Source organism: Hylobates moloch, unplaced genomic scaffold (assembly GCF_009828535.3).
Source record: "Hylobates moloch isolate HMO894 unplaced genomic scaffold, HMol_V3 SCAFFOLD_1, whole genome shotgun sequence".
Classification (NCBI taxonomy): Eukaryota; Metazoa; Chordata; class Mammalia; order Primates; family Hylobatidae; genus Hylobates; species Hylobates moloch.
In genome coordinates, this window is record NW_026652276.1 from 77,664,027 (window position 1) to 77,686,199 (window position 22,173).

At 37.1% G+C, this 22,173-nt stretch overlaps 1 protein-coding gene across 2 annotated transcripts in view; it reads left to right on the top strand.

The window, feature by feature from the left end:
- The window catches only part of SLC38A11 (solute carrier family 38 member 11), a 60,624-nt gene that overhangs the window by 20,461 nt on the left and 17,990 nt on the right, over nt 1-22,173 (top strand). For both annotated transcript variants that reach the window (XM_032755549.2, XM_032755551.2), the window contains exons 6-7: nt 18,641-18,711; nt 19,342-19,503. In XM_032755549.2, the coding sequence (XP_032611440.2) occupies nt 18,641-18,711; nt 19,342-19,503 (233 nt within the window). The remainder of the gene's footprint in view (nt 1-18,640; nt 18,712-19,341; nt 19,504-22,173) is intronic.

Sequence of the window (22,173 nt, forward strand, 5' to 3'; positions counted from 1 at the left end):
TACAAAATGTCATGTGAAATACTGTCATGAATACATAGAGAAATAAAATATCTCTGCTTTCAAGGGGCTCGCAGTTTAGTGAAGAAGACAAAGCTATACAAATGACTATCATATAAGCAGTGTACCTTGATATAGAGAAAGAAGGAAGGGCAGTCCACTTCCTGGTGGGGCTCAATGAACTGATTTTTATGGCCAAATAGCTATTTAGTTCTGTTGTCAACAAAATTTGGCCTACATCTGTCTGACCTTCCTCTAGTAGCGATACAGTATTTTATCTGAGCCTTTGAAATTTAATAGCAAGGATTATTTACTTAACTCTTTCAATATTTAGATGTTAAAGAAGTATGTTTTTTAATACTGTGCCACCTTTTATGTCTGTTTGAATACTACTGCAAACAACTTCTGTTCGTCCTGATTTACAATCAGGCTAATCAAATCCCAAGTTCAGGAGTTGGCATGGTAGCTAGTCAGGCAGGCTTCTTTCTGAAAATGACAGCGATGAATGCTTGTAATCCATAAAACATGAGAAATTCAATACTCCATGTGTGGTTTTCTTCATTTTCGGTTCAGATGAATGATCAGAAAACCTGTGTTTTTTTCATAGGTCTTTTAAAGTGGTGTTTGAAAAAGATCTTTAAACCCACTATCAGAAAAGGGGAAGGTCTGTAATGGCTACTGGTATTGACCTTGTTACTATGGAAACACCATTTTAGTGGTTATGTTTTAAAAATAAAACACAATTCAATTTCCTTTTCCATAACTCATAGGGCCATAAATTCTGCTTTTTGATACGATTTCAGATATCTCACAGTCCAATGACTTTCAGGTTTTTTGGAAATTATGTTCAGTTTTATGGTATTTTCTAACCTTTTGCTTTCTAAAAACTGAGGTGGCAAGGAAATTTAATTGCTTTTCAGAAAGTGTGCTAGTATAAAAATGCAATAACAGTTCTCCCAATTTTTTTCTAACTAGAGTCAGAGGCATTATCACTGTTAAAAAAAACTTTCATTTAATGCCTTATTAATATTCAATTCTTTACATTCTGAATGGAAATTATAACTTGCAGTCCAAATTTACAACTATTTTCCCCTCATATGACATCTTTCTTACAGCATCTTAATCGTGTGGTATTCTAAACAAAATTCCAAAAAGTGAGTCCATACTTTAAGTAGGCATTTATACATATAAAATGTGTCTTCCCCAAGGATCTCAATGCACAATACTTTCCTTAACCCTTATACATTCAAACCCTGAATTCTGCAGTTTTATGCTACACATAAAGAAGAACTAGAGGGGGTTAAGAAAAGGATTTTTAAAAATGGGTAAAGACAGAGGAAGGCTACATATTTAAGGAAAGAAATAATTCATTCTGACAAATATTAGCCACTGAATTTTTATTTTAAGTTCAGGGGTACATGTGCAGGTTTGTTATATAAGTAAACTTGTATCATGGGGGTTTGTTGTACCAATTATTTCATCACCTAAGTATTAAGCCTAGTACCCATTAGTTACCTTTCCTGATCTTCTTTCTCCCAACTTCCACCCTCTGATAGGTCTCAGTGTGTGTTGTTCCCCGATCTGTGTCCATGTGTTGTAATCTTTTAGCTCCCACATATAAGTGAGAATATGTGTTCTTTACTTTTCTTTTCCTGCATTAGTTTGCTAAGGATAATGGCCTCTCCAGCTCAATCCATGTTCCTGCAGAGGACATGATCTTTTTTATGGCTGCAAAGTATTCCATGGTGTACATGTACCACATTTTCTTTATCCAGTCTGCCATTAATGGACATTTAGGTTGATTCCATGTCTTTGCTATTGTGACTAGTGCTGCAATGAACATAATGCATTTACATGTTTTTATGATAAAACCATTTATATTCCTTTGGTATATACTCAGTAATGGGATTGCTGGGTCAAATGGTAGCTCTGTTTTTCAGATCTTTGAGGAATCACCACACCGTCTTCCACAATGGTTGAACTAATTTACACTCCCACCAATGGTGTATAAGTGTTACTTTTTCTCTGCAATCTTGCCAGCAGCTGTCATTTTTTGATTGTTTTAATAATAGCCATTGTGACTGGTGTGAGATGATATGTCATTGTGGTTTTGATTCGCATTTCTCTAATGATCATTGATGCTGAGCTTTTTTTCATATGAATGTTGGTCACATGTATGTCTTTTGAAGAGTGTTCCTGTCCTTTGCCTACTTTTTAATGGTTTATCTTTTTCTTATAAATGTGTTTAAGTTCCTTATAAGATGCTATATATTAGACCTTTGTCAGATGCATAGTTTGCAGAAATTTACTCCTATTCTGTAGGTTGTCTGTTCACTTTGTTGATTGTTTCTTTTGCTGTGCAGATGCTCTTTAGGTCAAGTAGATCCTATTTGTCAATTTTTGCTTTTGTTGCAATTGCCTTTGGCATTTTCATCATGAAATATTTGCCCATTCCTATGTCCAGAATGATATTGCCTAGGTTGTCTTCCAGGGATTTTATAGTTTTGAGTTTTACATTTAAGTCTTTAATCCATCTTGAGTTAATTTTTGTATATGGTGTAAGGAAGGGGTCCAGTTTCAATCTTCTGCATTTGGCGAGCTAGTTATCCTGGCATCATTTATTGAATAAGGAGTCCTTTCACCATTGCTTGTTTTTGTCAGATTTGTCAAAGATCAGATAGTTGTAGCTGTGCAGCCCTAATTCTGGGCTTTTTATTCTGTTCCATTGATCTATGTGTTTGTTTTTGTATCAGAACCATGCTGTTTTGCTTACGGTAGCCCTTTAGTGTAGTTTGAAGTTGGGTAGCGTGATGCCTCTGGTTTTGTTCTTTTTGCCTAGGATTGCCTTGGCTATTCAGGCTTTTTTTTGGTCCCATGTGAATTTTAAAATAGTTTTTGCTAGTTCTGTGAAGAATGTCATTGGTAGTTTAATAGGAATAACATTGAATCTGTAAATTGGGCAGTGTGGCCATTTTAACGATATTGATTCTTCCTATCCATAAGTCTGGAATTTTTTTTCCGTTTGTTTGTGTCATCTCGGATTTTTTTTTTTTTTTTTGGTTGGGGGATCAGTATTTGGTTGCTCTCATTGTAGAGATCTTTCACCTCCCTGCTTAGCTGTATTCCTAGGTATTTTTTGTGTGTGGCAATTGTGAGTGGGATTGCCTTCCTGATTTGGCACTCTGCTTGACTGTTGTTGGTTTATAGGAGTGCTAGTGATTTTTATACATTGATTTTGTATCCTGAAGCTTTGCTGAAGTTGTTTATCAGCTTATCTTTTTTGGCTGAGACTATGGGGTTTTCTAGATATAGGATCATGTCATTTGCAAATAGGGATAGTTTGACTTCCTCTCTACCTATTTGCATGCCCTTTATTTCTTTCTCTTGCCTGATTGCTCTGGCCAGGACTTCCGGTACTATGTTGAATAGGAGTGGTGAGCCAGGGCATCCTTGTCTTATGCTGGTTTTCAAGTGGAATGCTTCCAGCTTTTGCCCATTTAGTATGATGTTGGCTGTGGTTTAGTCACAGATGGCTTTTATTATTTTGAGGTACGTTCCTTCAATTCCTAGTTTATTGAGAGTTTTTAACGTGAAGGGGTGTTGAATTTTATCAAAAGCCTTTGTGGCATTTATTGGGATAATCATATCGTTTTGTCTTTAGTTCTTTTTATGCGATGAATCACATTTACTGATTTGCATATATTGAACCAACCTTGCATCCCAGGGATAAAGCCTACTTGATTGTGGTGGATAAGCATTTTGATGTGCTACTGGATTTGGTTTGTCAATATTTTGTTGAGTATTTTTGCATTGATGTTCACCAAAGATATTGGCCTGAAGTTTTTTTTGTTGATGTTGTTCCTCTGCCAGATTTTGGCATCAGGATGATGTTGGCCTCATAGAATGAGTTAGGGAGGAGTCCCTCCTCCTCAATTTTTTGGAACAGCTTCAGCAGGAATGTACCAGCTCTTCTTTGTACATCTGGTGGAATTCAGCCGTGAATCGCTCTCGTCCTGGGCTTATTTTGGTTGGTAGGCTATTTATTATTGATTCCATTTCAGAGCTCATTATTGGTCTCTTCAGGGATTCAATTTCTTCTTGGTTCAGTCTTGGAAGGGTGTATGTATCCAGGAATTTATCCATTTCTTCTAGAGTTTCTAGTTTATGTGCATGGAGGTGTTCATAATATTCTCTGATTGTTATTTGTATTTCTGTGGGGTCGGTGGTAATATTCCCCTTGTCATTTTTAATTGTATTTATTTGGATCTTCTCGCTTTTCATCTTTATTAGTCTAGCTGGCTGTTTTTGAATTTTCAAAACAAATAGCTCCTGGATTCATTGATCTTTTGAATGTTTTTTGTGTCTCAAATCCTTCAGTTCAGCTCTGATTTTGGTTATTCTTTGTCTTCTGCTAGCTTTTGGGTTTTCTCTTGGTTCTTTAGTTCTTTTACTTGTAATGTTTGGTTGTTAAATTGAGATCCTTCTAACTTTTTGATGAGGAGCCACTGAATTTTTTGATGATGTATAAATGATCATCCTTTATGTTGCAAATGTAAAGAAGCACAGAACCTTAACTGGTTGAAGCAAAAGAGAATTTACTCCCGTAACTGTAAGTTCAAGGTTAGTCCTATTATTAGGTATGCTTGGATTTAAGAGCTCAATTAATGTAATCAGACATCGTCTCTCTTTTACTATCTCTTGCCTATGCTTCCTGTTTTGGCTCTAGTTTCTGAAAGCTTTTCTCCCTGACAAGATGGTAGCAGCAATCTCAACCTATATCAATTCAAGTTCAAGTCCACGGAAAGAGAAAGAATTTTCTCTTTTAAGGTACCTCCAACCTCACTCACAGAATTAGTTCTGATTGGCTGTAACAAAGATATATGATGATTACAGACCCTATCATCATGGCCTATATTGAGTTGTTTGCCTTTAGGTTACATGCCCACACCTGGATCTAAGGATAGGATGAACCCAACTAAAGCCCTTGAAATAAAAATGGGGAAAAGGGTGTCCCAAAGGGCAGTGATGCCAGCAGAAGGGGGAGTAGCCATTGCAGGGTGCAAACTACATATGTCCACTTCAGTGATGGGAATTTCAATCAAATGGTATGGCAGGAAGCCAGGTTAGAGAAAATTAAGATGTAAGTGAGTGATAGGAAAGTGAATTTGGAATATCCTTCCTCCTATTTTGCCCTCCTGTGCCCTTCTCTTCTTCTTTTATGAAGAACATCTATGAATGAAAGTAACATGGCAAAACAGTGCCTTGAGAGAGTAAGAGCTCTAAAAAAATACCATCTTTATCATGGGATATATTGAACATGTGACATAGACTAAGCCAAAACTTAGAACCCAAAGTCCTCCATGAGATGATGAAAGGCTAGACTTTAGGATACAGTTAGGGTGATCTTGGAGAGGAGCTAAGATACTTTGTCCTTTGAAACAATAGGATAAGAATATAAGGAGTAAATTGTGAACACATTCTAAAGATCAGTGAAGAGAATTTGAGTATTCATGCCTGATAACCTATATTTTTTCAAAGATGAGATGATTATCTGAGAGTGTGGTAAATAGGAGTAGGTTCAGAACATGAATATTCTGGTTGGTTAAATTTCCTATTGGTCTCACCATAGGAAGTGAGAAGGGATCTACACATAGAAATAAAATAATAATGTATTTGTTAAATTATCTTTAGTTATCTTCTGTGTGTTTTCTTCTAGGTGTATTTTCTGTCTCTCACTATATTGTAAGCACTGTGAGAAGAGAGATTACATTTGCTTTGTTCACACTATATACCCATTACTCAGCAAAGTGTCTAACAAAGAATTAGAATTCAGCAAAGAATTGCTGAATCATTAACTGGATGCATGAATGAGTCTATGTGCCTTCTGGTTTTAGTCCATTCAACTTGTGGATTAACTGACCAAAATTTTGAAGTAATGAGACAATAAAACGTTATCTTGAGACAAATAAAAATTTCATACAAACGCTGTCAAAGAAAATTTGCCTAAGGCTACTTTCATGCTGGTAAAATTTGCTAACTAATTTGCTAAAATACCAATTGACTCCAGGCTCTGCAGCACTCACTGTTAGAGCTAGTGGTATGTTTTACCAGGAAGATTGCCTACATGAAAGAATGCATAGAACTATTGCTTTATCTGAGTCTACATAAAAATAGGAAAGATATTTGCAAGGTAACATATGCTCAGGGAGGATTAGTCCAGTCCCTGTGTTAGTGGAGCTAGTGGAACAGCCTAGGCTGCTCAATATTAAGTACTTATTTCACCCACCATTAGTTATTTTATAAATGGAATCCATCCATAAATGGATGAACCTGTTCTTTGAACCAATAACATTTTATTAAATGTCTAACTGGTGCCAGTCACTCTTCCAGGTACTGGGACTATCAGATGAAGAAAGCACAGTCCTGGACCTCAGATCCCTATAGTTTGTGGAACAAACTTATGAAAGACAATCTCAATATAATAAGTAATAGAATTATGAGTAAGTGCTATGGCAACAGAAGAAGGGTCCTTAGCCCAACCTGTGCAGGCAGGTAGTATTTCAGGATAAGAAAATACATGGCTTTTGCTTTAAAAAATAAACAAGCATAAGTTGAGTCAAAAAGAGACATGGGGGATGGGAAGTTGGTAGGGACAGGTTAGAAGATACTGTTGGCAGAAATGTGTGTGACCCAGAGATGGGATACATATAACAGCAGACGAAGTTTGAAGTTCTAACATTAGGAAGAACTTGGAGAAGAGGGATACTTTGCCATTCGCTGGGGGAGCTACCATATAAAAATAAAGGCCCTCCTTTGATAATTTTCTCCAAAACCATTTTTTTACATTGCTTCTCAAATGCATTTTATCATAGTTTTAACGAGTGTCATATCTCCATATTATCTCTTTTGAAAAACTGCTGAAAGTGGTTCTGTTCTTACTCAGTCTTTCTATGCTACAGTAACAAAATACCACAGACTGGGTAATTTATAAAGAACAGAAATTTGTTTGTCACAGTTCTGGAGGCTGGGAAGTCCAAGATCAAGGCACTAGCATTTGGAAGTGTCTGGTGAGGGCTGCTCTCTCTGCTCCCAAGATGACACCTTGAAACCTGCTTCCTCTGGAGGGGACAAATCCTGCATCCTCACAAGGAGGAAGGGATGGAAGAACAAAAAGAGGCTGAACTCACTTCCTCAAGCACTTTTATAAAGGTGCTAATCTCATCTATGAGGGCTCTGCCCTAATGGCCTAATTACCTCCTAAAGGCCCCACCTCTTCTTTAAATTATTATACTTTAAGTTCTAGGGTACATGTGCACAACGTGCAGGTTTGTTACATACGTATACATGTGCCATGTTGGTGTGCTGCACCCATTAACTTGTCATTTACATTAGGTGTATCTCCTAATGCTATCCCTCCCCCCTCCCCCTACCCCACAACAGGCCCTGGTGTGTGGTGTTCACCACCCTGTGTCCAAGTGTTCTTATTGTTCAATTCCCACCTATGAGTGAGAACATGCAGTGTTTGGTTTTCTGTCCTTGCGATAGTTTGCTCAGAATGATGGTTTCCAGCTTCATCCATGTCCCTACAAAGGACAAGAACTCATCCTTTTTATGGCTGCATAGTATTTCATGGTGTATATGTGCCTCATTTTCTTAATCCAGTCTATCATTGATGGACATTTGGGTTGGTTCCAAGTCTTTGCTATTGTGAATAGTGCCGCAATAAACATACGTGTGCATGTGTCTTTATAGCAGCATGATTTATAATCCTTTGAGGCCCCAACTCTTAATATTGTTTCACTAGGGATTAAGTTTCAACCTTAATTTTAGAGGGGATGCAAACATTCAAACCATAGCACCCACTGATCCTGACTTCCCTATCACCACAAGCTATATAGCTTCTGTATTTAGAAAGTAACTAGGGTTTTGGTGATTCTGAGCTGAAAGCTATGCCAGTGTATAAAAGGAAATGAGCCTAGAGAGTTTGGCAGAGACAAAGATGAAGGAAAGCTTTACATGTGGTGGTGAGACACTTGGATTTGTTCTTTAGTTGATGGGATATTGAAAGTTCTTAAACAGGTGAGTAACTAGATCGAGTCTCAATTTTAATTGGACTTCTCTTCCAGTGGAGGCAAGGACAGATGGGAATATAAAGACCTGGAAGGAGGCTATCTATAGCAAGCCAAGCATCCAGCCAAAGGATTCCATTTGCCAATGGAAATGATATAAGGATAAGACTGGTAATGAAGAGGAGGGGAAGCTCAAGTAATTTTATGCTGGTAAAACCAGGAGAACTTAGTGACTGATTGAATGAAGGCGCTAAGGGTACAGGACTTACCTAGGGTGATACCAAAGTTTCCAGCTTGGAGAACTATATGGGTAGATGGCCCAGAACTCACTGCCAAAGGAATAAAATAGAAGAGTCTGCCAGAAAACTAACACTTATTAAATGTTTACTGGAAGTCACTCTTCTAGGTACTGGAGCTATTAAGATCAATATATCACACTCCTTTTCTGAAGACCTCTTATAGCTTATTAGAATGTGGGGTGGGGCAAAGGTCACATAAAAGATAACCTCAGTGGACTATTTAATAGAATTAGGAATATGCTGCTAGGGAGACATACAGGGTCTACCTTCTTTTATGTTATTTGCCAGGACAGGAAGGGAAGATGATCTGGAAAAAATATATAGTATATTTTAAATATATCCTCATTTTGTGGGATCCTTGTGGGAAGAGGAGTAGAAGTCACCCAATGTTTTGGAAATGCAAGTCTGGATTTTGGAGAGGGTGATGTGGACAAAACTATACAGGGACTGCATATAAAGTGAAGAGAGGCACAATCCAAGTAGAACCCCAATGACAAAGAATTATCTGGACATCACATCTGAAGTTACATTTATTTTTAGTTTAAATTCACATGATATTTTAATTGTTTTGTGAAAAAGCACAACAAAGATCCAAAGCGACACCCATAATTCTCACAAGTTTTCATCATATTAAAAAAGTGAAATCCTGCCCCCTCCCACCTATACTCTGCCCTTTTAATCCAAACCCACAGAAGTAAACACAGTTAACACCAATTTTAAAGCATTAACAGAGGAATTAGAGACCGCCCAGAAGGTGACAGAATAAGAATTAAAAGAGACTGGTGTCCCAAATGGCAAAAATGAAGTATTTGTGATGTCTATGGTGCCAAGCTGGGCTAGCTTTTTATATGATTCATATTTTTAAAATTTATATTTCAGGCCGGGCACGGTGGATCACGCCTGTAATCCCAGCACTTTGGGAGGCTGAGGCGGGCGGATCACGAGGTCAGGAGATCGAGACCACGGTGAAACCTTGTCTCTACTAAAAATACAAAAATTTAGCTGGGCGCGGATACAAAAAATTAGCCGGGCGCGGTGGCGGGCGCCTATAGTCCCAGCTACTCGGGAGGCTGAGGCAGGAGAATGGCGTGAACCCGGGAGGCGGAGCTTCCAGTGGGCCAAGATTGCGCCACTGCACTCCAGCCTGGGCGACAGAGCAAGACTCCGTCTCAAAATAAATAATAAATAAAATTTATATTTCAGCAAGAAATTAGCATAAAGTTATGTAAATTTTAACTAGAAATCAGCTTTTTAATAAATTTATTTTTGAAGAGTTTATTTTGGTTTAATGAAAATTTGATCCATTGTCTTTTTTAATTAGAAATGATTTGCATCAAGGTTTTCTTACAGGATGTACAGGAACTAATTAGAATATATACTTTTTAAACAATTTCAACTTGTATTTTATATTCAGGGGGTACATGTGCAGGTTTGTTACATGGGTTTATTGGATGACACTGAGGTTTAGAGTACAAGTGATCCAGTCACCTGTACAAATGATCCCGTCATTGCTATGGTAGTGAGCACAGAACCCAATAGGTATTTTTTCAACTTTTGCCCCCTCCTTCTTTCCCTTCTTTACTAGTCTGTATTCCCAGTTCCAGTGTCTGTTGTTCCCACCTTTATATCCACATGTACCCAATGTTTAGCTCCTACTTATAACTGAGAACATGTGGCATTTGCTTTTCTGTTCCTGTGTTAATTTGCTTAGGATAATGGCCTCCAAGCTGCATCCATGTAGCTGCAAAGGACATGATTTCATTCTTTTTTATGGCTGCATTGGATTCCATGGTGTATATGTACCATATTTTCTTTACACAATCCACTGTTGATGGGCACCTAGGTTGATTTTACGTTTTGGCTATTGTGAGTACTGCTGCGGTGAACATACAAGTGCAGGTGACTTTTTTGTAGAGTGATTTATTTTCCTCTGGGTGTGTACCCAGTAATGGGACTCCTTGGTTGAATGGTAGTTCTGTTTTAATTTATTTGAAATATCTCCAAACTGCTTTCCACAGTGGCTGCACTAATTCACATTCCCACCAACAGTGTATAAGTGTTCCCTTTTCTCCACAGCCCCACTAACATTTTTTTTTTTTATTATTTTTCAAGACAGGGTCTTGCTCTGTCATCCAGGCTGGAGTGCAGTGGTGCAATCATGGCTCGCTGCAACTTTGACCTTCTAGGCTCAAGGAATCCTCCTACCTCAGCCTCTTAAGTAACTGGGACTACAGGTGTGTGCCACCACACGTGGCTAATTTTTTTTATTTTTGTAGAGATGGGGTCCCAGTTACGTTGCCCAGGCTGGAAGCATCTGTTTTTTGTTTGTTTGTTTGTTTGTTTGTTTGTTTGTTTTTGAGACGGAGTCTCACTGTGTCACCCAGGCTGGAGTGCAGTGGCCCAACCTCGGCTCACTGCAAGCTCCGCCTCCCGGGTTCACGCCATTCTCCTGCCTCAGCCTCTCCAAGTAGCTGGGACTACAGGCGCCCGCCACCACGCCCGGCTATTTTTTTGTATTTTTAGTAGAGACGGGGTTTCACCGTGGTCTCGATCTCCTGACCTCGTGATCCGCCCGCCTCGGCCTCCCAAAGTGCTGGGATTACAAGCGTGAGCCACCGCGTTTCTACTTTTTAATTATCGCTATTTCGACTAGTGTGAGATGGTATCTCATTGTGGTTTTGATTTGCATTTCTCTGATAATTAGTGATGTTGAGCATTTCTTCATATGTTCATTGGCTGTTTGTATGTCTTCTTTTGGGAAATGTCTGTTCATATCCTTTGCCCACCTTTTAATGGAGTTATTTGGTTTTTGCTTGTTGAATTAAGTTCCTTACAGATTCTGGATATTGGAACTTTGTCATATACAGAGTTTATAAATATCTTCTCCCATTCTGTAGGTTGTCTGTTTATTCTGTTGATAGTTTCTTTTGCTGTGCAGAAGCTTTTTAGTTTAATTAGGTCCCACTTGTTAGTCTTTGTTTTTGTTGTGATTGCTTTTGAGGCCTTAGCCATAAATTCTTCACCAAGGCCAATGTCGGGAAGGGTATTTCCTAGGTTTTCTCTAGGATTTTTATAGTTTGAGGTCTTACATTTAAATCTCGAATCCATCTCAAGTTAGTTTTTGTGTATGGAAAAAGGTAGGGGTCCAGTTTCATTCTTCTGCATATGGTTAGCCAGTTATCTCAGCACCACTTATTGGCTAGGGAATCCTCTCCCCATTGCTTATTTTTGTCGACTTTGTCAAAGACCAGATGGTTGTAGGTGTGTGGCTTTATTTCTGGATTCTCTATTCTGTTCCATTGGTCTATGTGTCTGTTTGTGTACTAGTACGATGCTTCTTTGGTTACTGTAGCCTCATAATATAGTTTGAAGTCAGATAATGTGATGCCTCTGGCTTTGTTCTTTTTACTCAGGGTTGTTTTAGCTAATGGGGCTTTTCTCATTCCATATGAATTTCAGAATAGTTTTTTTCTAAATTTAAAAAATGATGTTGGATAGGAATAGCGTTGAATCTGTAGATTGCTTTGGGTAGTATAGTCATTTTAATGATATTGATTTTTCCAATCTGCAAGTGTAGACTGCTTTTCCCATTTGTGTGTGTGTGTGTTTTTAAATGAATCAGTTTTAATGTTGAGAGTGATTCCTAAGAAGCATTTTCCTGAGCAGCTTTATATATTAATGTAAACCATGGTTTTGTCTATAGAACAGAATCAGAATACAAGTGAGCTGAGAGTGAGGAAGTGACAGAGCTTTCAGTGGATGCAGCAGCTGGGGGAAGTGGTCAGATCTGCTTGTCATTAATAGCTTGTGGTGTGACAGGCAACATGGAGCCTTTGTTTTGTGTCATCCAAAGCACTTAACTCCCGGATGTGTCTGACTGAAAAGGCTAATACATGAGGCTCTTACAACAAAAATGCAGGCTCTGCCGGAATTGTATATTTGAAAGTGCCTCTGTTTAGCTGAAAGAGTTTGGGCAGGTATCATAGAGAGGCGTGATGTTTTTTGATTCTCCTGATCCAGAGGTTTAAGTTCTGAAACTCCTTTTTATCAGTCTACAGAGACTGGAGCTCCCTTTGATAGGACTTGCTTTCTACTACATTGCCTTATTGTTATTCACCTGTTATAAAAATAAGAGTTTGTCTTTCAAACCAGGATAAAATTTCAGAATGCAAGAATCCAAACTGAGACAATATTGCAAAATGAATTTAACTCCCCAAAGCTCTCCATCTCCAACGACAACCCCCTATAAACACAAACGGTTTATTAAAAATATATAATGAAGCATTTGTTTAGATTTTCCAGGGTAAGGGAAGCAATTAATTTTAAAAGTGTTTGCTGTTCTAAGGCTATAAAGTGCTATAAGCCAGTCCCTATTTTTGTTAGTACTAAAATATTTTGAAACACTTGAATCATTGCTGTTAAAATGATCTAAATTTTACAGTAACCAACATTATTTGCCTAGATCTTTTTAAAGCTTTCTAAGGTATTGTAAGGAATACTGCTTCTTTTCAATGTTACTTTTATGTCCATTTATTCAATGTATTTATTTTTCTCAAAAGAATACATTCACAGGCCAGGTGAGGTGGATCACACCTGTAATCTCAGCACTGTGGGAGGCCAAAGCAGGAGGATCCCTTAGACCAGTGGTTCAAGACCAGCCTAGACAACATAGCAAGACCCCCACCTCTACAAAAAAAAAAAAAAAAAAATTAAAAATATAGCCAAGTGTGGTGGCATGTACCTATAGTCCAGCTTACTTGGGAGGCAGAGGCTGGAGGACCTCTTGAGGCCAGGAGTTTGAGGCTGCAGTGAGCTATGATCACACCACTGCCTGGGGTTACTGTGAGACCCTGTCTCACAAATAAAATAAAGTAAAATAAAATAAAATTTATTAACTTGATTTTATAAAATCAAAGATTACAAATGGCTTTTAATGAAATAGAGTAGCCTCCTACCAAAACCTTTTTTATTTCAACCCTTTAAGCCTTATCTCTTGGCATTCACATCTCTATTTCTAAGTAATATGATTCTAAGTGCCTTTTTTGGTGTCTCACTGTTATCTTCTCTTACAGTAGATGAAGACTTAGCTCTCTCAAGCTATCTTTCCTCTTCTTAAATACATGGAGAATACCACAACTTTTTAAATTAAGTTTATGTTTCTCTTCTTGTACACTTTTCTCTTTTTTTTCTCTACAATTACCACTTGATTTTAGTTTTGTGTTTATCTGGATGTCCAGTTTAGCTTTTGAATTTGATCATTTTTGTTACTTCTTTTCCAGATGCTCAAACATATAATCCATAATTTTATTATTTTTCCTGAACACATCCATCCCAGAGCCTTCTGTTCTGCCCTCCATTCTAGACAGATTACTTTCTCACTTTGCTGCCCCACAATCCTCCTAGGACTTCCTTTTACCTCGTTTTTATGTTGTATACCCTCTATCCATGATCCCAGATCTTCCATTTTGTTTCCTTTCTCCTTTTGTTGAAGCATTTTCGGTAGGTTTCTGGTATTTCTGAGTCCTGCACACACAGGGGTTTTGCAGAGTGAATCACCTCTTTCTCATCATGACCTCCCTCTACATGGTTGCAACATCTTGTACTCTGAATAGTCACCACAGAAGTATCCAGTTTCCTTTTCACAGGGTGTCTTCTCCTCGGATATCTCTTCTCCCACTATCCTCTCCCTCATGAATTTATTTCTCTTTTAAATTTCTTTAGTAGCATTTTAGTGGGGTCTCAGAAAAGAGAAAAGATAAACTTACGTGGCCCATCTACACGTTTAATTGGGTGTCCAAGTTTAACTTTTGATTATTAATTTGCATGAGGGTTTAAGTTAAAATTCAAACATTTTATTTAAAATATATTTTCTGCCTCAGGGAAGTTTCTTTCTTTCTTTCTTTCTTTTCTTTCTTTCTTTTCTTTCTTTTTTTTTTTTTTTTTGAGACGGAGTCTCGCTCTGTCACCCAGGCTGGAGTGGAGTGCAGTGGGGCACAATCTCTGCTCACTGCAACCTCCACCCTCCAGGTTCAAGCGATTCTCCTCCCTCAGTCTCCTGAGTAGCTGGGATTACAGGCGCACGCCACCATGCCCGGCTAATTTTTGTATTTTTAGTAGAGACGGGGTTTCACCATGTTAGTCAGGCTGATCTTGAACTCCTGACCTTGTGACCCACCTCCCTTGGTCCCCCAAAGTGCTGGGATTACGGACGTGAGCCACCGCGCCTGGCCTAGGGAAGTTATTTCATTTGGGCAGGGGGCGTACACTAGGCTGTAAATAGGATACCTTGCAAGGTTATATCTTGAAACATATACCCTATAGATAAGGGGGGAGAACTGTCTATATACTGTATACTATTTCTTGATCATGGCCCTCTATATTCACAGTTTCTGCATGTGCAGACACAACTAACTGTGGACAAAAATATTGGAAAAAAATTAAAAATAACAATATGACAATAACGATACAAATTTTAAAGTACAGTACAACTATTTACATAGAATTTACATTGTATTAGATATTGTAAGCAATCTAGAGATAATTTAAATTATATAGAAGGATGTGCTTAAGTTATATGCAAGTATTAAACCACTTTATATCAGAGACTTGAACATCCATGGCTTTTGATATCCAACAGAGGGTCCTGGAACCAATCCCTCCCACGTACCAAGGGACAACTGGGTATGCATGACCAATGTCATCTTCCAGCTTTTAGCTTACCTTTATATTTTTAAATGTGTATATAAATAATTTTATCATATGGATGTTTTATATTTACCTTCCATTGATTTTATTGTTTATCTTTAATTTTATTATAATTTTTAATATTATGGGGTTTTTTGAGTTTTAAATTTCTTTTCCTCCTTCAATATTTTATTTATTTTATTTTATTCATTTTGAGGCAGGGTCTTACTCTATTGACCAAGCTAGAGTACAACGGGGTGATCATGGCTCACTGCAGCCTCAACCTTCCAAGCTCAAGGTGATTCTCCCATCACAGCTTCTCAAGTAGTTGGGTGTATAGGCACACACCATCATGCCTGGCTAATGTTTTTATTTTTTGTAGAGCATGGGTCTCCCTGTGTTGCCCAGGCCAGTCTTAAACTCAAAGCAATCCTTCTGCCTTGGCCTCCCAAAGTGCAGGGATTTCAGGTGTGAACCACCATGCCCAGCCTCAATATTGTATTTTATTCTTTGATTTCTTTTTTTCTGTATTTTATTATTTGAATTAAAAAATTAATTTGGGGTAAATTGATGTTTATATGATATTGAGTCTTCCCATTTGTGGGTGTGGATATTGTACATTTCTCCACTTATTTGTGTCTTTCAATAAAAGTTTAAGATAACATTAAAATCATGCACATCTTTTAAAGTATTTAGTGTTTTTGTTGTCACTGCCACTTAAAAAAACATTTTAATTGGTGGTTGTTTGTGTACATCAACCCACTTGATGTTTTGTGTGTATTGAATTTGTATCCAGTAACCTTGCTGAATACTCTTATTTTCCATATGCATAAATTTTCCATATGCATAAATTTTCCATGTGCATAATTATATTGTATACAAATAATTTACACAATCTTTTCAATGATTACACATCACTTATTTTATTGAATTAGCTAGGAATATCAATAATATATTCTGGATGCAGTGATGTTGAACATCCTATCTGGTTTCATCCCTTAAGTAGAATATTTCTAACTTTTCACTTTTAAATATGTCATTTGCTATAGGATTTGGTGGACATTCCTTATCCAGTAAAGGAAGTTCTATTTTATTATTAGTTTGCTCAGCATGTTTTTCAAAATAAATACTGAGTTGTATGCTTTTCTATATATTTTGAAATGGTCATAAGCTTCTTTCCTTCATTAATCTGTTAATGTGGTAAATTACACCAATATCTATTAATATAACAGCTATTAATAAATATTGATTATATTAATATTTTGTTATTAAACTCCCCTTGCATTTATTAAAAAAATATTCATAGTCATAATTCCTTATCTTATAAATTGCTTGATGGCATTTCAAAACATTTTATTTCATATTTCAGCATTTAAAGTAAAAAGGTCTATAACTTAATGTTTTCATCCAGGTTGAGTATCAAAGTTTCAGCAATCTCATAAAATATACCCAAGAACTTTCTTCTCTCTCTCTTTTTTTTTTTTTCCTGTACAACCGATTGTATCTGGAACTCAATCCTAGGCTATTTTATAAATGATTGGAAAGCCATACTCAATATCTCTTTCCTTCTCTTTCCCTAGATTTAGACATATGCATTTTCTTATCTGTAACATCTTTTTTGGCACTTTCCATCTTATAAAATCATCATCATTATGATGAACAGAGAAAATCCAAAATTATCTCTAGGTATTGTTTCACACTCCAGGAATATACCCAAGGAACCATATGGACCCAAGGAAAAAATTTAAATGGAAGAGAAAAAATGAAAATGAAACTTCTACATTTTATTACTAATATAAGATTTAAAAAGTAGGACACCACCACAATCTGTACTGGGGTTGGGGAGTAAGGGTGAATATTTTCCAAGTGCAAAAACCATAAGAGGGAAAGCATACCATTTAAAACATATTGCAAAGTTAGAGAATCCTCAAGTTTCTGCAAGTGTTAGTGCTGCCTGATCGAAATCATTTCCTAAGGATCATGTACAAAATACGTATTTTTTCACATTAACATTGGAATTTAACAGGTATGCTGCTTTTAATGTCAACTGCATTTAGAGTAGTGGAGACAGCAGGTGGCAGTAGTTCCCACTCCCAAAACTGGGAATTGGAGCAAGTCTTATAACAATCCATGGCCTCCCTTGCAAGCCAGCCTTTCTGTGAAGTTTCTTTGTGTCTATAACTGCTCGTTTCATATATGGGAAAAAAGATGATATAATGCATAAATCCCACAAAGTGTGGACAACAAACAAGATATTTCTGTATGTACCTTCTTTACATAGAGAATCAATAAACAAACTTATGAAATAGATGGGTCTTCATCTTTAGAATTTGTGTTTTTTATTGAAAACACCCAGTGCCTTTTCATGCTTCCTAGGAATATCCCTCTTCCATTCTTCATGCATTGTTTTGAGTCTCACTCAAGCTTTCCCTTCCCAGGGAAGTTGGCCATACTTTTAGACTTTTTGCTGCCTGTATTAATAATGCTGGATAATAACATTAATACTAATGACTGTTTATTGAACATGTGCTATGTGATAAACTCTCTTCCAGAAGTTTTACATATTTTATCTCATTTAATCTACACAGTCACTTAATGAGTTAGATACTACAATTATCCTCCATTTATAAATGTTGAAACTGAAGCACAGAGAGGTCCTGTAACTTGCCTAAAATCACACAGCTAATAAGTGGAAGGAGGCCAGAAGAACAATTTAGGCTAACTGACCTTAGAGCCTCTGCTGTTCATCATTATTCAGGATGTGGTAGCCAGGTAGACCTATCACTGCCAATATCAAATATTTTAATTCCACTAGGATGTAGCCTGTTTCAAGCTGTTTAAAGTGCATATATTTCCAAAATTCCCTAGAAAAATACATCTACAGGTGGGAATTCGAGGCCACTGTCAGATGGTTCCACCTGGAAAAAATACGGGAGTGAATAAACCAAGAAGATAAATCTCAACTTCTTCACTCATTATTTGTGGAAGCTTGGCAAGTTATATCACCATCCAGAGCTTGATTTTCTTCATGTGTTAAATGGTGATAATAATACTTAAGTGTTATTGTGAAAATTAAATGAGATAACACAGTAGAGTTTCTAGAAGATAGTACATCCTCAATTAGTATTAGTTCATGTTTACCTCCCTCAATAAATTTTAGTGCTGACTAAATTTTTCTTGGGTAGGTTAAGCCTGAAAAAAATGAGTGGAATGAACAGCAGTAACTGAGCATTATTAATTTTTGTATCTCCCTCAAAAAGTAGCTCAATTCGTAGGTGCATAATCAATGCTGTCTGTTAAATTGATGAGCAAATAAACAAATTCACAAAATTGCATAGTCTGGATATTTTACATATGTAAAAATAGAATTTGTCCAAGTATTTGACATACATTTTAGAGAACTGGGGTTAAGAGATAACACTCATGCTCCTGGGACATTTATTCATGATTACACAAGATTAATGGGAGCCTCTTATTAATTTCTGGCTTAAAGACACTCAGTTTATATTTGTGATACCATTTCTTGTTATCTGATATACTGATGCTTGAATTTATTTAATAATTTATCAAGTTAACTGATATTTCTTCTAGACCAAAAACAGAAGACGCTTGGGTATTTGCAAAGCCCAATGCCATTCAAGCGGTCGGGGTTATGTCTTTTGGTGAGTATTTGGTTTCAAAGGCCCTTTCTCAATGTGGAGTTCTCTGTTCGATGAAAAAGTGCTGTGTTTCATATTTATGTCTGGATAGCAGATGTCCTAAGTTTTAGACTTCCTATTAGCAGCATACGATCTAGTTTGTGCCAATATAAAATTAGGCTCAAACTTTTCTCACTCATCACTAAAATTTGCTTCAATTTGGAAAAATCTATTTCTCATGCAGAAACTCATTATAGTTATCTTGTTTCTTAACTTGGAAGGCTAGCAAGTGTTATGGACTTCTTCAAACCCTTTATTATGTCCCAAATGGCAAAGGAAGCCACAGAATGAAAACGATGGTATTTAGATTTCCTTAAGATGGGAAGGGTCATTAGGAAAAGCAAAATGGGAGAGAAGGTTGGACTGGCCTGGTTTATATCAAGAGTGACATGAAAAGACCATATAAGCCTGATGTGAATGAAGGGTATCATTTCTAGAACTATTAGAAAAATTATTTTCTGACATATTAATAAATTTGTATGTTTAAACTTCAGTTCATTGGCATCTAAAGTAGTACATATCTCTGAATTTCAGAACTAAAAAAGAAAACCCTGGTGCTTGCTTTAATAACGCTCTTTTTTTTTTGTATTGCAGCATTTATTTGCCACCATAACTCCTTCTTAGTTTACAGTTCTTTAGAAGAACCCACAGTAGCTAAGTGGTCCCGCCTTATCCATATGTCCATCGTGATCTCTGTATTTATCTGTATATTCTTTGCTACATGTGGATACTTGACATTTACTGGCTTCACCCAAGGTAAAATGAGAGATTCAGTTATAGTGTTCATGTGCATTGGTACAGGTATACCAAATGTTCTACTCATTATTGTTACAGGTATGCCCAGTGTTCTGTTTCAAAGATTACTCTCTTCCACCCATTCTCTCTACCCTCCTACCCCTCTGCTGTCTGTTTCCTAATTTTTACCTTTTTAAACTGCTCAGTTTAGTTCTGTAGCCCATACTCTCTCCTTCCACACACTGCCACTTCCCAGCACATGATTTTTGGCTTTCCTCCACTGCAGCTTCATTTTCAAAGGTACCAGTGGCCTCCCAATCTTCAGAGCAAATAACCTCGATTTGGATTCTCCTGAATCTCTCTGAATCACTTAACAATACTGAACTTCCTTTCTTTGCTCAAATTTTCCTCCCTTAGAGGAAAGAGTATTACTATATTATCATTGTTATTCTTTCTCTCTGTTAATTTTTTTTCCGTTTTCTTTTTCTTTACCCGCTCTAATCCCCCACTCCACTCCATCCCACACCACCCAGATAATGGGCTCAAGCATATTGTTTGCTCTTCTCTCAAAAAAATTTCCAGATACTTTCATTGTTTTAATTCTAACCCAGACCTTTCTTTTTGTCTCCAACCTGCTGCCTGTAGGACATTTCTGCTCAGTTGTTCTATATTTGTCTTAATCACAAAACATCATGTTTCCCTTAAAACCAGAACTTTTCTTCCTCCCTCCAGAGATATTCCTCTCTTTTTTTGCATTCACCCAGGCCCAACAACTGAGCAGTCCTCTCTTCTACTTCCCTTGACCCTTACATTCAATCAACAATGTAGTGTGGTATTCAGGGCAGTCCAGCAGTAGGCTGTGATTCACATATTTCACCGCTCTTGCAGGTCTATTATCTCATTGACCTTCAAACAACCCTTTGAAGGGAAGTGGAATAACTAGTTTTACCCCCTGATTAAAACACAAAGAGATGAAGTAACTTGCTCATGCTGGCTGGTGACAAACCAGAAAACAAGTCTTCTGACTCTCAAGTTCAGTTTTCTTTCCATCCTCTTTCTGCCTCCCCTGTTTTGGTCAACCATGACCCTCTGAAAGTTGTCCCTTTGCCTCTAGCTCCCATTAGCTTAGTTTCCTGAAAACTTGGGTGCTCTTGGGAGGATGGCTGCCTTATTCTGAACAGAGGTTACAGATCACTATGACTTTAGGCAAATATTTCTCAGGAAATGAAGAAAGATGGCTTCAAAAAATAATGATTAACAAAATTCAAATGCAGTCAAAAATATAATACATGCATGTGCCACTAGAGTGCAGTAACAAAGTGCCCTTGAAAGTTCTGATAAGAATTGTGTTCCAAAGCATTGCTATGTATCACTATTGCTACATAGTTTGCCAATGCAAATGGCCTATGGGCTCTGGTCTGTACAGGACCTTGGTTTTTAAATGCCTTTTCTGTAAGACATAAACCTTTTTTGTTAGTTACATTTTCCTGGAGTTTTTATCAGTGGTAATTGCTCAGATAAAATTAAATCTTTGTAAAACAAAGCTGACAGGTTTTTAATGCCGTTTTCCCCCTAGCTGTAATTCTTTAAAATAGACTTAGATTCAAGCTGCAATAAGCTGACATTGTTTCTCCAGGCCACCTCTCCTTAGGTAAATCTAGTCTAATTTGTGCATACTGCATTCTTCTTTTCTAACCTCTTTCAGTAGATAAATTTCAGCTTAAGAGGCAGTGGGAACTCTAGATTCTCCTTGACATTTCTAGTGACTTTTGAAAAGACAATAGGGCTCAATTTTTTAGTGGAGGTTAGTGAACGGGGAACTTCAGTCCTTTTTTCTTAGAGTGCTGGAATCTTTTCAGTCAACCTTGAAGCAGGTTTCTGCCACCTTTACTTTGTTTTAATCCCCTCCTGCCCAAAAGGGATGCTCTAAAGTAATGTAGATTTGTTGTAGTTGGTGGGGGGAGGGGAGAGAACCACTTAAAGTAAATCTTGGGAAGAGGCAAATTATTTAGGATATTCAGCTTTGTAATGAAAAAAACAGTACAGAGGTATTATAGCTCTTCTTCTTTTTAAATGGTGTAGTATTGAGTATTGATCTAATTTTCAATTAAGTTTAATTTTAAAAAGGTAACCACAATTTTAACATTTAAGCATGTTATATTCAGAAAATATGCAAGCCCAAATACTCTGTTTCAGCATTAGTCATTGTTTTATTTTATTTTTTTTTTATTTCTTCCATGGACTACTGTACAGTTGTAGGTAATTGTTTTTTGATCACATGACATCTGTGCCCTAGTTAGATCCCTGTATTTCTTCATAGACAGCTGAGAAATATAGTCTCTAAATAAGAATTGCTTCAAGGTATATTTAGTCCATCATCTAGTCTGGAACTTATTAAATTTAATGTTCTTTCTGGGACATAGCCATATTTTCACAGTTTTGAATCACTGCATTTACACTTGGTCTCATGAGGTGCCATGAAAGGCAACATATGTTTGGAATTTCTCGCTGTGGCCCCAAGGTTGCGATGAAACCCTATAGCATGATACACAGGAAATTCAGCTCCCCAGATGTACTGGTCTACTCTTCCTTTCAGGATTGTTCTTGATCTAAGAATAGCATTTCAAAAGGAAATTTGTTTATTTTAACAGACATTTTTAAAAAATAATGAAGTCACTTACTCACCAGAAA